The sequence below is a fragment of the Oncorhynchus tshawytscha genome, unplaced genomic scaffold (assembly GCF_018296145.1).
Source record: "Oncorhynchus tshawytscha isolate Ot180627B unplaced genomic scaffold, Otsh_v2.0 Un_contig_13194_pilon_pilon, whole genome shotgun sequence".
In the NCBI taxonomy this organism is placed as follows: Eukaryota; Metazoa; Chordata; class Actinopteri; order Salmoniformes; family Salmonidae; genus Oncorhynchus; species Oncorhynchus tshawytscha.
This window is the reverse complement of record NW_024607486.1, coordinates 7501-22500: the sequence shown is the minus strand read 5'-3', so window position 1 is coordinate 22500 and position 15000 is coordinate 7501. Positions and strand designations below refer to the sequence as shown.

Here is a 15000-nt window from a genome sequence, read left to right as displayed (position 1 = left end):
ATCCCTACAGGCCTCCTTCCCTTTCTGTTCCTCAGCAACACATTACCCATGATGCCTACAGGCCCCTTCTGTTCCTCAGCAACACCCCCAACACATTACCCATGATCCCTACAGGCCCCTTCTGTTCCTCAGCAACACTTTACCCATGATCCCTACAGGCCCCTTCTGTTGCTCAGCAACACCCCCAACACATTACCCATGATCCCTACAGGCCCCTTCTGTTCCTCAGCAACACATTACCCATGATCCCTACAGGCCCCTTCTGTTCCTCAGCAACGCCCCCAACACATTACTCATGATCCCTACAGGCCCCTTCTGTTCCTCAGCAACGCCCCCAACACATTACCCATGATCCCTACAGGCCTCCTCCCCCTTCTGTTCCTCAGCAACACCCCCAACACATTACCCATGATCCCTACAGGCCTCCTACCCTTTCTGTTCCTCAGCAACACCCCCAACACATTACCCATGATCCCTACAGGCCTCCTACCCTTTCTGTTCCTCAGCAACACATTACCCATGATCCCTACAGGCCCCTTCTGTTCCTCAGCAACGGCCCCAACACATTACCCATGATCCCTACAGGCCTCCTACCCTTTCTGTTGCTCAGAAACGGCCAGGCGGTCAGCGTCAGGGTCGTTGGCCAGAACTACAGTAGCTCCCTCTCTCTCCGCCAGGGCAAACGACAGGGTCTGTAGGACGGACACACACACACGTTAAAACACACACACACACACACACCCTCCCCCCTCAGGGTTGATATGACTGACCAGGACCCCCTCCCCTCCTCAGGGTTGATATGACTGACCAGGACCCCCTCCCCTCCTCAGGGTTGATATGACTGACCAGGACCCCCTCCCCTCCTCAGGGTTGATATGACTGACCAGGACCCCCTCCCCTCCTCAGGGTTGATATGACTGACCAGGACCCCCTCCCCTCCTCAGGGTTGATATGACTGACCAGGACCCCCTCCCCTCCTCAGGGTTGATATGACTGACCAGGACCCCCTCCCCTCCTCAGGGTTGATATGACTGACCAGGACCCCCTCCCCTCCTCAGGGTTGATATGACTGACCAGGACCCCCTCCCCTCCTCAGGGTTGATATGACTGACCAGGACCCCCTCCCCTCCTCAGGGTTGATATGACTGACCAGGACCCCCTCCCCTCCTCAGGGTTGATATGACTGACCAGGACCCCCTCCCCTCCTCAGGGTTGATATGACTGACCAGGACCCCTCCCCTCCTCAGGGTTGATATGACTGACCAGGACCCCCCCTCCTCAGGGTTGATATGACTGACCAGGACCCCCTCCCCTCCTCAGGGTTGATATGACTGACCAGGACCCCCTCCCCTCCTCAGGGTTGATATGACTGACCAGGACCCCCTCCCCTCCTCAGGGTTGATATGACTGACCAGGACCCCCTCCCCTCCTCAGGGTTGATATGACTGACCAGGACCCCCTCCCCTCCTCAGGGTTGATATGACTGACCAGGACCCCTTCCCCTCCTCAGGGTTGATATGACTGACCAGGACCCCCTTCCCCTCCTCAGGGTTGATATGACTGACCAGGACCCCCTCCCCTCCTCAGGGTTGATATGACTGACCAGGACCCCCTCCCCTCCTCAGGGTTGATATGACTGACCAGGACCCCCTCCCCTCCTCAGGGTTGATATGACTGACCAGGACCCCCTCCCCTCCTCAGGGTTGATATGACTGACCAGGACCCCCTCCCCTCCTCAGGGTTGATATGACTGACCAGGACCCCCTCCCCTCCTCAGGGTTGATATGACTGACCAGGACCCCCTTCCCCTCCTCAGGGTTGATATGACTGACCAGGACCCCCTTCCCCTCCTCAGGGTTGGGGTATTTGACGGTTGGGAACTCGGGGTCAGGGTCTTTCTGCTCCTCTACGGCGTACGGGGGTCGGAGGTCAAAGGCCTTGAAAGCTGATTGGACGAAGGCGTGTCCGACTCCGTGCACGGAGGTGTGTACGATCTTCACCTCTGAACTCTTGTTGATGTCCCTGAAAGGAGGGGAGAGGGTGGTTAGAGGGGGTGATAGAGGGGAGACGGGGGTTAGAGGGGTGATAGAGGGGAGACGGAGGTTAGAGGGGGTGATAGAGGGAGACGGAGGTTAGAGGGGGTGATAGAGGGGAGACGGGGGGTTAGAGGGGGTGATAGAGGGGACACAGGGGTTAGAGGGGTGATAGAGGGGAGACAGGGGTTAGAGGGGGTGTCCCTGAAAGGAGGGGAGATGGGGTGTGTGTGTGTTACCTGATGTGTGTGTGTGTGTGTGTGTGTTACCTGATGTGTGTGTGTGTGTGTGTTACCTGATGTGTGTGTGTGTGTGTGTTACCTGATGTGTGTGTGTGTTACCTGATGTGTGTGTGTGTTACCTGATGTGTGTGTGTGTTACCTGATGTGTGTGTGTGTTACCTGATGTGTGTGTGTGTGTGTGTTACCTGATGTGTGTGTGTGTGTGTTACCTGATGTGTGTGTGTGTTACCTGATGTGTGTGTGTGTTACCTGATGTGTGTGTGTGTGTGTTACCTGATGTGTGTGTGTGTTACCTGATGTGTGTGTGTGTGTGTGTGTTACCTGATGTGTGTGTGTGTGTGTTACCTGATGTGTGTGTGTGTGTTACCTGATGTGTGTGTGTGTGTGTTACCTGATGTGTGTGTGTGTGTGTGTGTGTGTGTGTGTTACCTGATGTGTGTGTGTGTGTGTTACCTGATGTGTGTGTGTGTGTGTGTTACCTGGTGTGTGTGTGTGTTACCTGATGTGTGTGTGTGTGTTACCTGAGGTGTGTGTGTGTGTGTGTTACCTGAGGCGTGTGTGTGTGTGTTACCTGAGGCGTGTGTGTGTGTGTGTGTGTTACCTGAGGCGTGTGTGTGTGTGTGTTACCTGAGGTGTGTGTGTTACCTGAGGTGTGTGTTACCTGAGGTGTGTGTGTGTGTGTGTTACCTGAGGTGTGTGTGTTACCTGAGGTGTGTGTGTGTGTGTGTGTTACCTGAGGTGTGTGTGTGTGTGTTACCTGAGGTGTGTGTGTGTTACCTGAGGTGTGTGTTACCTGAGGTGTGTGTGTGTGTGTGTTACCTGAGGTGTGTGTGTGTGTGTGTACCTGAGGTGTGTGTGTGTGTGTGTGTGTGTGTACCTGAGGTGTGTGTGTGTGTGTGTGTGTTACCTGAGGTGTGTGTGTGTGTGTGTGTGTGTGTGTGTGTGTGTTACCTGAGGTGTGTGTGTGTGTGTGTGTGTTACCTGAGGTGTGTGTGTGTGTGTTACCTGAGGTGTGTGTGTGTGTGTTACCTGAGGCGTGTGTGTGTGTGTGTGTGTTACCTGAGGTGTGTGTGTGTGTTACCTGTGGTGTGTGTGTGTGTTACCTGTGGTGTGTGTGTGTTACCTGTGGTGTGTGTGTGTTACCTGTGGTGTGTGTGTGTTACCTGTGGTGTGTGTGTGTTACCTGTGGTGTGTGTGTGTTACCTGTGGTGTGTGTGTGTTACCTGTGGTGTGTGTGTGTTACCTGTGGTGTGTGTGTGTGTGTGTGTGTGTTACCTGTGGTGTGTGTGTGTGTGTTACCTGAGGTGTGTGTGTGTTTGGGTGTGTGTTACCTGAGGTGTGTGTGTGTTACCTGAGGTGTGTGTGTGTTTGGGTGTGTGTGTTACCTGAGGTGTGTGTGTGTGTTACCTGTGGTGACAGTGCTGTTGGATGGTCCTGAAGTACTCTGTGTGTGTGTGTTACCTGAGGTGTGTGTGTGTGTTACCTGAGGTGTGTGTGTGTTACCTGTGGTGTGTGTGTGTGTGTGTGTGTTACCTGAGGTGTGTGTGTGTGTTACCTGTGGTGTGTGTGTGTGTGTGTGTTACCTGAGGTGTGTGTTACCTGTGGTGACAGTGCTGTTGGATGGTCCTGTAGTACTCTGTGTGAATGTCTTGGAACGGGTCCTTCAGCAGAGGGCTGTGAGAGAGAGAGGTTATGTCCCAGGACTCAGGCCAGGGCTCCAGGTTAGCCTCGATGGCTACAGAGATGCCCTTATCATGGGGCGGCACGATCTGGGCACCGTTCTCCCAATACACCTGAGAGAGGGAGGGGGGAGAGACGGGGAGGGCGGAGAGACAGGGAGGGGGGAGAGAGAGACGGGGAGAGATGGAGAGGGAGAGAGAAAGAGAGATGGGGAGAGACTACTTTACACTGGTCTAATACACCTAGAAACTGCTCATCAGAAACAGACCAATACACCTGAGACTGACAAAACACGGACCTAATCAATCAATAACATAATGAATGTTACCTTGTAACCGTTGTCCTGTTTGGGGTTGTGGGAGGCGGTTACCATGACGCCAGCACACAGACCCAGATGAGACACAGCGAAGGGCTGGAGAGAGGGAAGACCGTTATTCTCTCACACACGGTATGATTCCAGTTTATTAATATAGGAGAGGACTATGAACCCAGCCAATAGGAGTCACTGGGAACACCTGCCTGTGTGAAGGAACAGCCCACTAGCCTGTCGTGTGTCCATGTGACGTGTGCATGATCGAGGAATGGCCCACTCCGATTGGCTCACAGATTGTTTTGGAAGAGATCCCAGATTGGCTTGATCCCAGGGCCAGAGGGATCAGTAGGTTTGAGTGTGTGTGTGTGTGTGTTTATTGTACCCTGCAAACAGCAACAACAAAACAACTACTCTCCAGAGACAGGTGAAAGGTCAACTTAAGACTCCGCCTGGTAAAAGCGTGGAAAGTCAAAGCCCCTACACTGGTTACCCTTGGTTACTGAATATCGTGGAGTTGGTTACCCTTGGTTACTGAGTATCATGGAGTTGGTTACTGAATATCATGGAGTTGGTTACCCTTGGTTACTGAGTATCATGGAGTTGGTTACTGAATATCATGGAGTTGGTTACCCTTGGTTACTGAGTATCATGGAGTTGGTTACTGAATATCATGGAGTTGGTTACCCTTGGTTACTGAGTATCATGGAGTTGGTTACTGAATATCATGGAGTTGGTTAAGCCTTGGTTACCGAGTATCATGGAGTTGGTTAAGCCTTGGTTACTGAGTATCATGGAGTTGGTTAAGCCTTGGTTACCGAGTATCATGGAGTTGGTTACCCTTGGTTACTGAGTATCATGGAGTTGGTAACCCTTGGTTACTGAGTATCATGGAGTTGGTTAAGCCTTGGTTACTGAGTATCATGGGGTTGGTTAAGCCTTGGTTACCGAGTATCATGGAGTTGGTTACCCTTGGTTACTGAGTATCATGGAGTTGGTTACCCTTGGTTACTGAGTATCATGGAGTTGGTTACCCTTGGTTACTGAGTATCATGGAGTTGGTTACCCTTGGTTACTGAGTATCATGGAGTTGGTTAAGCCTTGGTTACCCTTGGTTACTGAGTATCATGGAGTTGGTTACCCTTGGTTACCGAGTATCATGGAGTTGGTTAAGCCTTGGTTACCGAGTATCATGGAGTTGGTACTCCTTGGTTACTGAGTATCATGGAGTTGGTTAAGCCTTGGTTACTGAGTATCATGGGGTTGGTTAAGCCTTGGTTACCGAGTATCATAGAGTTGGTTACCCTTGGTTACTGAGTATCATGGAGTTGGTTACCCTTGGTTACTGAGTATCATGGAGTTGGTTAAGCCTTGGTTAATGAGTATCATGGAGTTGGTTAAGCCTTGGTTACCCTTGGCTACTGAGTATCATGGGGTTGGTTACCCTTGGTTACTGAGTATCATGGAGTTGGTTACTGAGTATCATGGGGTTGGTTACTGAGTATCATGGAGTTGGTTACTGAGTATCATGGAGTTGGTTACCCTTGGTTACTGAGTATCATGGGTTTGGTTACCCTTGGTTACTGAGTATAATGGGGTTGGTTACCCTTGGTTACTGAGTATCATGGGGTTGGTTACCCTTGGTTACTGAGTATCATGGGGTTGGTTACCCTTGGTTACTGAGTATCATGGGGTTGGTTAAGCCTTGGTTACTGAGTATCATGGGGTTGGTTACCCTTGGTTACTGAGTATCTTGGGGTTGGTTAAGCCTTGGTTACCCTTGGTTACTGAGTATCATGGGGTTGGTTACCCTTGGTTACTGAGTATCATGGAGTTGGTTAAGCCTTGGTTACCCTTGGTTACTGAGTATCATGGAGTTGGTTAAGCCTTGGTTACTGAGTATCATGGGGTTGGTTACCCTTGGTTACTGAGTGTCATGGAGTTGGTTAAGCCTTGGTTACCCTTGGTTACTTAGTATCATGGAGTTGGTTAAGCCTTGGTTACTGAGTATCATGGGGTTGGTTACCCTTGGTTACTGAGTGTCATGGAGTTGGTTAAGCCTTGGTTACCCTTGGTTACTTAGTATCATGGAGTTGGTTAAGCCTTGGTTACTGAGTATCATGGGGTTGGTTAAGCCTTGGTTACCCTTGGTTACTGAGTATCATGGGGTTGGTTACTGAGTATCATGGGGTTGGTTACCCTTGGTTACTGAGTATCATGGAGTTGGTTACCCTTGGTTACTGAGTATCATGGAGTTGGTTACTGAGTATCATGGAGTTGGTTAAGCCTTGGTTACTGAGTATCATGGAGTTGGTTACCCTTGGTTACTGAGTATCATGGAGTTGGTTACCCTTGGTTACTGAGTATCATGGAGTTGGTTACTGAGTATCATGGGGTTGGTTACCCTTGGTTACTGAGTATCATGGAGTTGGTTACTGAATATCATGGAGTTGGTTACCCTTCTTACTGAATATCATGGAGTTGGTTACCCTTAGTTACTGAGTATCATGGAGTTGGTTACCCTTGGTTACCCTTGGTTACCCTTGGTTACTGAGTATCATGGGGTTGGTTAAGCCTTGGTTACTGAGTATCATGGAGTTGGTTAAGCCTTGGTTACCCTTGGTTACTGAGTATCATGGAGTTGGTTAAGCCTTGGTTACTGAGTATCATGGAGTTGGTTAAGCCTTGGTTACTGAGCATCATGGAGTTGGTTACTGAGTATCATGGGGTTGGTTACCCTTGGTTACTGAGTATCATGGAGCTTCGTTACTGAGTATCATGGAGTTGGTTACCCTTGGTTACTGAATATCATGGAGTTGGTTACCCTTGGTTACTGAGTATCATGGAGTTGGTTACCCTTGGTTACCCTTGGTTACTGAGTATCATGGAGTTGGTTAAGCCTTGGTTACCCTTGGTTACTGAGTATCATGGAGTTGGTTAAGCCTTGGTTACTGAGTATCATGGAGTTGGTTACTGAGTATCATGGAGTTGGTTAAGCCTTGGTTACTGAGTATCATGGAGCTTCGTTACTGAGTATCATGGGGTTGGTTACCCTTGGTTACTGAGTATCATGGAGTTGGTTACTGAGTATCATGGAGTTGGTTAAGCCTTGGTTACTGAGTATCATGGAGCTTCGTTACTGAGTATCATGGAGTTGGTTACTGAGTATCATGGAGTTGGTTAAGCCTTGGTTACTGAGTATCATGGAGCTTCGTTACTGAGTATCATGGGGTTGGTTAAGCCTTGGTTACTGAGTATCATGGAGCTTCGTTACTGAGTATCATGGAGTTGGTTAAGCCTTGGTTACTGAGCATCATGGAGTTGTTTACTGAGTATCATGGGGTTGGTTACCCTTGGTTACTGAGTATCATGGAGTTGGTTACTGAGTATCATGGGGTTGGTTACCCTTGGTTACTGAGTATCATGGAGTTGGTTACTGAGTATCATGGGGTTGGTTACCCTTGGTTACTGAGTATCATGGAGTCGGTTACTGAGTATCATGGGGTTGGTTACCCTTGGTTACTGAGTATCATGGGGTTGGTTACCCTTGGTTACTGAGTATCATGGAGTTGGTTAATGGGTATCATGGGGTTGGTTACTGAGTATCATGGAGTTGGTTACCCTTGGTTACTGAGTATCATGGGGTTGGTTACTGAGTATCATGGGGTTGGTTACCCTTGGTTACTGAGTATCATGGGGTTGGTTACTGGGTATCATGGGGTTGGTTACTGAGTATCATGGAGTTGGTTACCCTTGGTTACTGAGTATCATGGGGTTGGTTACTGGGTATCATGGGGTTGGTTACTGAGTATCATGGGGTTGGTTACCCTTGGTTACTGAGTATCATGGGGTTGGTTACCCTTGGTTACTGAGTATCATGGAGTTGGTTACTGAGTATCATGGAGTTGGTTACCCTTGGTTACTGAGTATCATGGAGTTGGTTACTGAGTATCACAGGGTTGGTTATCATTGGTTACTGAGTATCATGGAGTTGGTTACCCTTGGTTACTGGGTATCATGGGGTTGGTTACCCTTGGTTACTGAGTATCATGGAGATGGTTACCCTTCGTTACTGGGTATCATGGGGTTGGTTACTGAGTATCATGGAGTTGGTTACCCTTGGTTACTGAGTATCATGGAGTTGGTTACTGAATATCATGGAGTTGGTTACCCTTAGTTACTGAGTATCATGGAGTTGGTTACCCTTGGTTACCCTTGGTTACTGAGTATCATGGGGTTGGTTAAGCCTTGGTTACCGAGTATCATGGAGTTGGTTAAGCCTTGGTTACTGAGTATCATGGAGTTGGTTAAGCCTTGGTTACCGAGTATCATAGAGTTGGTTACCCTTGATTACTGAGTATCATGGAGTTGGTACTCCTTGGTTACTGAGTATCATGGAGTTGGTTACCCTTGGTTACTGAGTATCATGGGGTTGGTTAAGCCTTGGTTACTGAGTATCATGGAGTTGGTTAAGCCTTGGTTACCCTTGGTTACTGAGTATCATGGAGTTGGTTAAGCCTTGGTTACTGAGTATCATGGAGTTGGTTAAGCCTTGGTTACTGAGCATCATGGAGTTGGTTACTGAGTATAATGGGGTTGGTTACCCTTGGTTACTGAGTATCATGGAGTTGGTTACTGAATATCATGGAGTTGGTTACCCTTGGTTACTGAATATCATGGAGTTGGTTACCCTTGGTTACTGAGTATCATGGAGTTGGTTACCCTTGGTTACCCTTGGTTACTGAGTATCATGGGGTTGGTTAAGCCTTGGTTACTGAGTATCATGGAGTTGGTTAAGCCTTGGTTACCCTTGGTTACTGAGTATCATGGAGTTGGTTAAGCCTTGGTTACCCTTGGTTACTGAGTATCATGGAGTTGGTTAAGCCTTGGTTACTGAGTATCATGGAGTTGGTTACTGAGTATCATGGAGTTGGTTAAGCCTTGGTTACTGAGTATCATGGAGCTTCGTTACTGAGTATCATGGAGTTGGTTAAGCCTTGGTTACTGAGCATCATGGAGTTGTTTACTGAGTATCATGGGGTTGGTTACCCTTGGTTACTGAGTATCATGGAGTTTGTTACTGAGTATCATGGGGTTGGTTACCCTTGGTTACTGAGTATCATGGAGTTGGTTACTGAGTATCATGGGGTTGGTTACCCTTGGTTACTGAGTATCATGGAGTTGGTTACTGAGTATCATGGGGTTGGTTACCCTTGGTTACTGAGTATCATGGAGTCGGATACTGAGTATCATGGAGTTGGTTACTGAGTATCATGGAGTTGGTTAAGCCTTGGTTACTGAGTATCATGGAGCTTGGTTACTGAGTATCATGGGGTTGGTTACCCTTGGTTACTGAGTATCATGGGGTTGGGTACTGAGTATCATGGAGTTGGTTACCCTTGGTTACTGAGTATCATGGAGTTGGTTACTGAGTATCACGGGTTGGTTATCATTGGTTACTGAGTATCATGGAGTTGGTTACCCTTGGTTACTGGGTATCATGGGGTTGATTACCCTTGGTTACTGAGTATCATGGAGTTGGTTACCCTTGGTTACTGGGTATCATGGGGTTGGTTACTGGGTATCATGGGGTTGGTTACTGAGTATCATGGAGTTGGTTACCCTTGGTTACTGAGTATCATGGAGTTGGTTACCCTTGGTTACTGAGTATCATGGAGTTGGTTACCCTTGGTTACTGAGTATCATGGAGTTGGTTAAGCCTTGGTTACCCTTGGTTACTGAGTATCATGGAGTTGGTTACCCTTGGTTACCGAGTATCATGGAGTTGGTTAAGCCTTGGTTACAGAGTATCATGGAGTTGGTACTCCTTGGTTACTGAGTATCATGGGGTTGGTTACCCTTGGTTACTGAGTATCATGGAGTCGGATACTGAGTATCATGGAGTTGGTTACTGAGTATCATGGAGTTGGTTAAGCCTTGGTTACTGAGTATCATGGAGCTTCGTTACTGAGTATCATGGGGTTGGTTACCCTTGGTTACTGAGTATCATGGGGTTGGGTACTGAGTATCATGGAGTTGGTTACCCTTGGTTACTGAGTATCATGGAGTTGGTTACTGAGTATCACGGGGTTGGTTATCATTGGTTACTGAGTATCATGGAGTTGGTTACCCTTGGTTACTGGGTATCATGGGGTTGGTTACCCTTGGTTACTGAGTATCATGGAGTTGGTTACCCTTGGTTACTGGGTATCATGGGGTTGGTTACTGGGTATCATGGGGTTGGTTACTGAGTATCATGGAGTTGGTTACCCTTGGTTACTGAGTATCATGGAGTTGGTTACCCTTGGTTACTGAGTATCATGGAGTTGGTTACCCTTGGTTACTGAGTATCATGGAGTTGGTTACCCTTGGTTACTGAGTATCATGGAGTTGGTTAAGCCTTGGTTACCCTTGGTTACTGAGTATCATGGAGTTGGTTACCCTTGGTTACCGAGTATCATGGAGTTGGTTAAGCCTTGGTTACAGAGTATCATGGAGTTGGTACTCCTTGGTTACTGAGTATCATGGAGTTGGTTAAGCCTTGGTTACTGAGTATCATGGGGTTGGTTAAGCCTTGGTTACCGAGTATCATGGAGTTGGTTACCCTTGGTTACTGAGTATCATGGAGTTGGTTACCCTTGGTTACTGAGTATCATGGAGTTGGTTAAGCCTTGGTTACTGAGTATCATGGGGTTGGTTACCCTTGGTTACTGAGTATCATGGAGTTGGTTAAGCCTTGGTTACCCTTGGTTACTTAGTATCATGGAGTTGGTTAAGCCTTGGTTACTGAGTATCATGGGGTTGGTTAAGCCTTGGTTACCCTTGGTTACTGAGTATCATGGGGTTGGTTACTGAGTATCATGGGGTTGGTTACCCTTGGTTACTGAGTATCATGGAGTTGGTTACCCTTGGTTACTGAGTATCATGGAGTTGGTTACTGAGTATCATGGAGTTGGTTACCCTTGGTTACTGAGTATCATGGAGTTGGTTACCCTTGGTTACTGAGTATCATGGAGTTGGTTACTGAGTATCATGGGGTTGGTTACCCTTGGTTACTGAGTATCATGGAGTTGGTTAAGCCTTGGTTACTGAGCATCATGGAGTTGGTTACTGAGTATCATGGGGTTGGTTACCCTTGGTTACTGAGTATCATGGAGTTGGTTACTGAATATCATGGAGTTGGTTACCCTTGGTTACTGAATATCATGGAGTTGGTTACCCTTGGTTACTGAGTATCATGGAGTTGGTTACCCTTGGTTACCCTTGGTTACTGAGTATCATGGGGTTGGTTAAGCCTTGGTTACTGAGTATCATGGAGTTGGTTACTGAGTATCATGGAGTTGGTTAAGCCTTGGTTACCCTTGGTTACTGAGTATCATGGAGTTGGTTAAGCCTTGGTTACTGAGTATCATGGAGTTGGTTACTGAGTATCATGGAGTTGGTTAAGCCTTGGTTACTGAGTATCATGGAGCTTCGTTACTGAGTATCATGGAGTTGGTTAAGCCTTGGTTACTGAGCATCATGGAGTTGTTTACTGAGTATCATGGGGTTGGTTACCCTTGGTTACTGAGTATCATGGAGTTGGTTACTGAGTATCATGGGGTTGGTTACCCTTGGTTACTGAGTATCATGGGGTTGGTTACCCTTGGTTACTGAGTATCATGGAGTTGGTTACTGAGTATCATGGGGTTGGTTACCCTTGGTTACTGAGTATCATGGAGTTGGTTAAGCCTTGGTTACTGAGTATCATGGGGTTGGTTACTGGGTATCATGGGGTTGGTTACTGAGTATCATGGAGTTGGTTACCCTTGGTTACTGAGTATCATGGGGTTGGTTACTGGGTATCATGGAGTTGGTTACTGAGTATCATGGAGTTGGTTACCCTTGGTTACTGAGTATCATGGGGTTGGTTACTGGGTATCATGGAGTTGGTTACCCTTGGTTACTGAGTATCATGGGGTTGGTTACTGGGTATCATGGGGTTGGTTACTGAGTATCATGGGGTTGGTTACCCTTGGTTACTGGGTATCATGGGGTTGATTACCCTTGGTTACTGAGTATCATGGAGTTGGTTACCCTTGGTTACTGGGTATCATGGGGTTGGTTACTGGGTATCATGGGGTTGGTTACTGAGTATCATGGAGTTGGTTACCCTTGGTTACTGAGTATCATGGAGTTGGTTACCCTTGGTTACTGAGTATCATGGAGTTGGTTACCCTTGGTTACTGAGTATCATGGAGTTGGTTACCCTTGGTTACTGAGTATCATGGAGTTGGTTAAGCCTTGGTTACCCTTGGTTACTGAGTATCATGGAGTTGGTTACCCTTGGTTACCGAGTATCATGGAGTTGGTTAAGCCTTGGTTACAGAGTATCATGGAGTTGGTACTCCTTGGTTACTGAGTATCATGGAGTTGGTTAAGCCTTGGTTACTGAGTATCATGGGGTTGGTTAAGCCTTGGTTACCGAGTATCATGGAGTTGGTTACCCTTGGTTACTGAGTATCATGGAGTTGGTTACCCTTGGTTACTGAGTATCATGGAGTTGGTTAAGCCTTGGTTACTGAGTATCATGGGGTTGGTTACCCTTGGTTACTGAGTATCATGGAGTTGGTTAAGCCTTGGTTACCCTTGGTTACTTAGTATCATGGAGTTGGTTAAGCCTTGGTTACTGAGTATCATGGGGTTGGTTAAGCCTTGGTTACCCTTGGTTACTGAGTATCATGGGGTTGGTTACTGAGTATCATGGGGTTGGTTACCCTTGGTTACTGAGTATCATGGAGTTGGTTACCCTTGGTTACTGAGTATCATGGAGTTGGTTACTGAGTATCATGGAGTTGGTTACCCTTGGTTACTGAGTATCATGGAGTTGGTTACCCTTGGTTACTGAGTATCATGGAGTTGGTTACTGAGTATCATGGGGTTGGTTACCCTTGGTTACTGAGTATCATGGAGTTGGTTAAGCCTTGGTTACTGAGCATCATGGAGTTGGTTACTGAGTATCATGGGGTTGGTTACCCTTGGTTACTGAGTATCATGGAGTTGGTTACTGAATATCATGGAGTTGGTTACCCTTGGTTACTGAATATCATGGAGTTGGTTACCCTTGGTTACTGAGTATCATGGAGTTGGTTACCCTTGGTTACCCTTGGTTACTGAGTATCATGGGGTTGGTTAAGCCTTGGTTACTGAGTATCATGGAGTTGGTTACTGAGTATCATGGAGTTGGTTAAGCCTTGGTTACCCTTGGTTACTGAGTATCATGGAGTTGGTTAAGCCTTGGTTACTGAGTATCATGGAGTTGGTTACTGAGTATCATGGAGTTGGTTAAGCCTTGGTTACTGAGTATCATGGAGCTTCGTTACTGAGTATCATGGAGTTGGTTAAGCCTTGGTTACTGAGCATCATGGAGTTGTTTACTGAGTATCATGGGGTTGGTTACCCTTGGTTACTGAGTATCATGGAGTTGGTTACTGAGTATCATGGGGTTGGTTACCCTTGGTTACTGAGTATCATGGGGTTGGTTACCCTTGGTTACTGAGTATCATGGAGTTGGTTACTGAGTATCATGGGGTTGGTTACCCTTGGTTACTGAGTATCATGGAGTTGGTTAAGCCTTGGTTACTGAGTATCATGGGGTTGGTTACTGGGTATCATGGGGTTGGTTACTGAGTATCATGGAGTTGGTTACCCTTGGTTACTGAGTATCATGGGGTTGGTTACTGGGTATCATGGAGTTGGTTACTGAGTATCATGGAGTTGGTTACCCTTGGTTACTGAGTATCATGGGGTTGGTTACTGGGTATCATGGAGTTGGTTACCCTTGGTTACTGAGTATCATGGGGTTGGTTACTGGGTATCATGGGGTTGGTTACTGAGTATCATGGGGTTGGTTACCCTTGGTTACTGGGTATCATGGGGTTGATTACCCTTGGTTACTGAGTATCATGGAGTTGGTTACCCTTGGTTACTGGGTATCATGGGGTTGGTTACTGGGTATCATGGGGTTGGTTACTGAGTATCATGGAGTTGGTTACCCTTGGTTACTGAGTATCATGGAGTTGGTTACCCTTGGTTACTGAGTATCATGGAGTTGGTTACCCTTGGTTACTGAGTATCATGGAGTTGGTTACCCTTGGTTACTGAGTATCATGGAGTTGGTTAAGCCTTGGTTACCCTTGGTTACTGAGTATCATGGAGTTGGTTACCCTTGGTTACCGAGTATCATGGAGTTGGTTAAGCCTTGGTTACAGAGTATCATGGAGTTGGTACTCCTTGGTTACTGAGTATCATGGAGTTGGTTAAGCCTTGGTTACTGAGTATCATGGGGTTGGTTAAGCCTTGGTTACCGAGTATCATGGAGTTGGTTACCCTTGGTTACTGAGTATCATGGAGTTGGTTACCCTTGGTTACTGAGTATCATGGAGTTGGTTAAGCCTTGGTTACTGAGTATCATGGGGTTGGTTACCCTTGGTTACTGAGTATCATGGAGTTGGTTAAGCCTTGGTTACCCTTGGTTACTTAGTATCATGGAGTTGGTTAAGCCTTGGTTACTGAGTATCATGGGGTTGGTTAAGCCTTGGTTACCCTTGGTTACTGAGTATCATGGGGTTGGTTACTGAGTATCATGGGGTTGGTTACCCTTGGTTACTGAGTATCATGGAGTTGGTTACCCTTGGTTACTGAGTATCATGGAGTTGGTTACTGAGTATCATGGAGTTGGTTACCCTTGGTTACT

General features: G+C 47.3%; 1 protein-coding gene across 1 annotated transcript in view; it reads right to left on the bottom strand.

The window, feature by feature from the left end:
* Nucleotides 1-15000, bottom strand: part of LOC121842589 (phosphoglucomutase-2-like) — a gene marked incomplete at its 5' end in the record, with an annotated part of 21262 nt that overhangs the window by 4724 nt on the left and 1538 nt on the right. The window contains 4 exons of the mRNA XM_042312470.1: nucleotides 595-692; nucleotides 1833-2022; nucleotides 3875-4068; nucleotides 4284-4367. Coding sequence (XP_042168404.1) covers nucleotides 595-692; nucleotides 1833-2022; nucleotides 3875-4068; nucleotides 4284-4367 — 566 coding nt within the window. The remainder of the gene's footprint in view (nucleotides 1-594; nucleotides 693-1832; nucleotides 2023-3874; nucleotides 4069-4283; nucleotides 4368-15000) is intronic.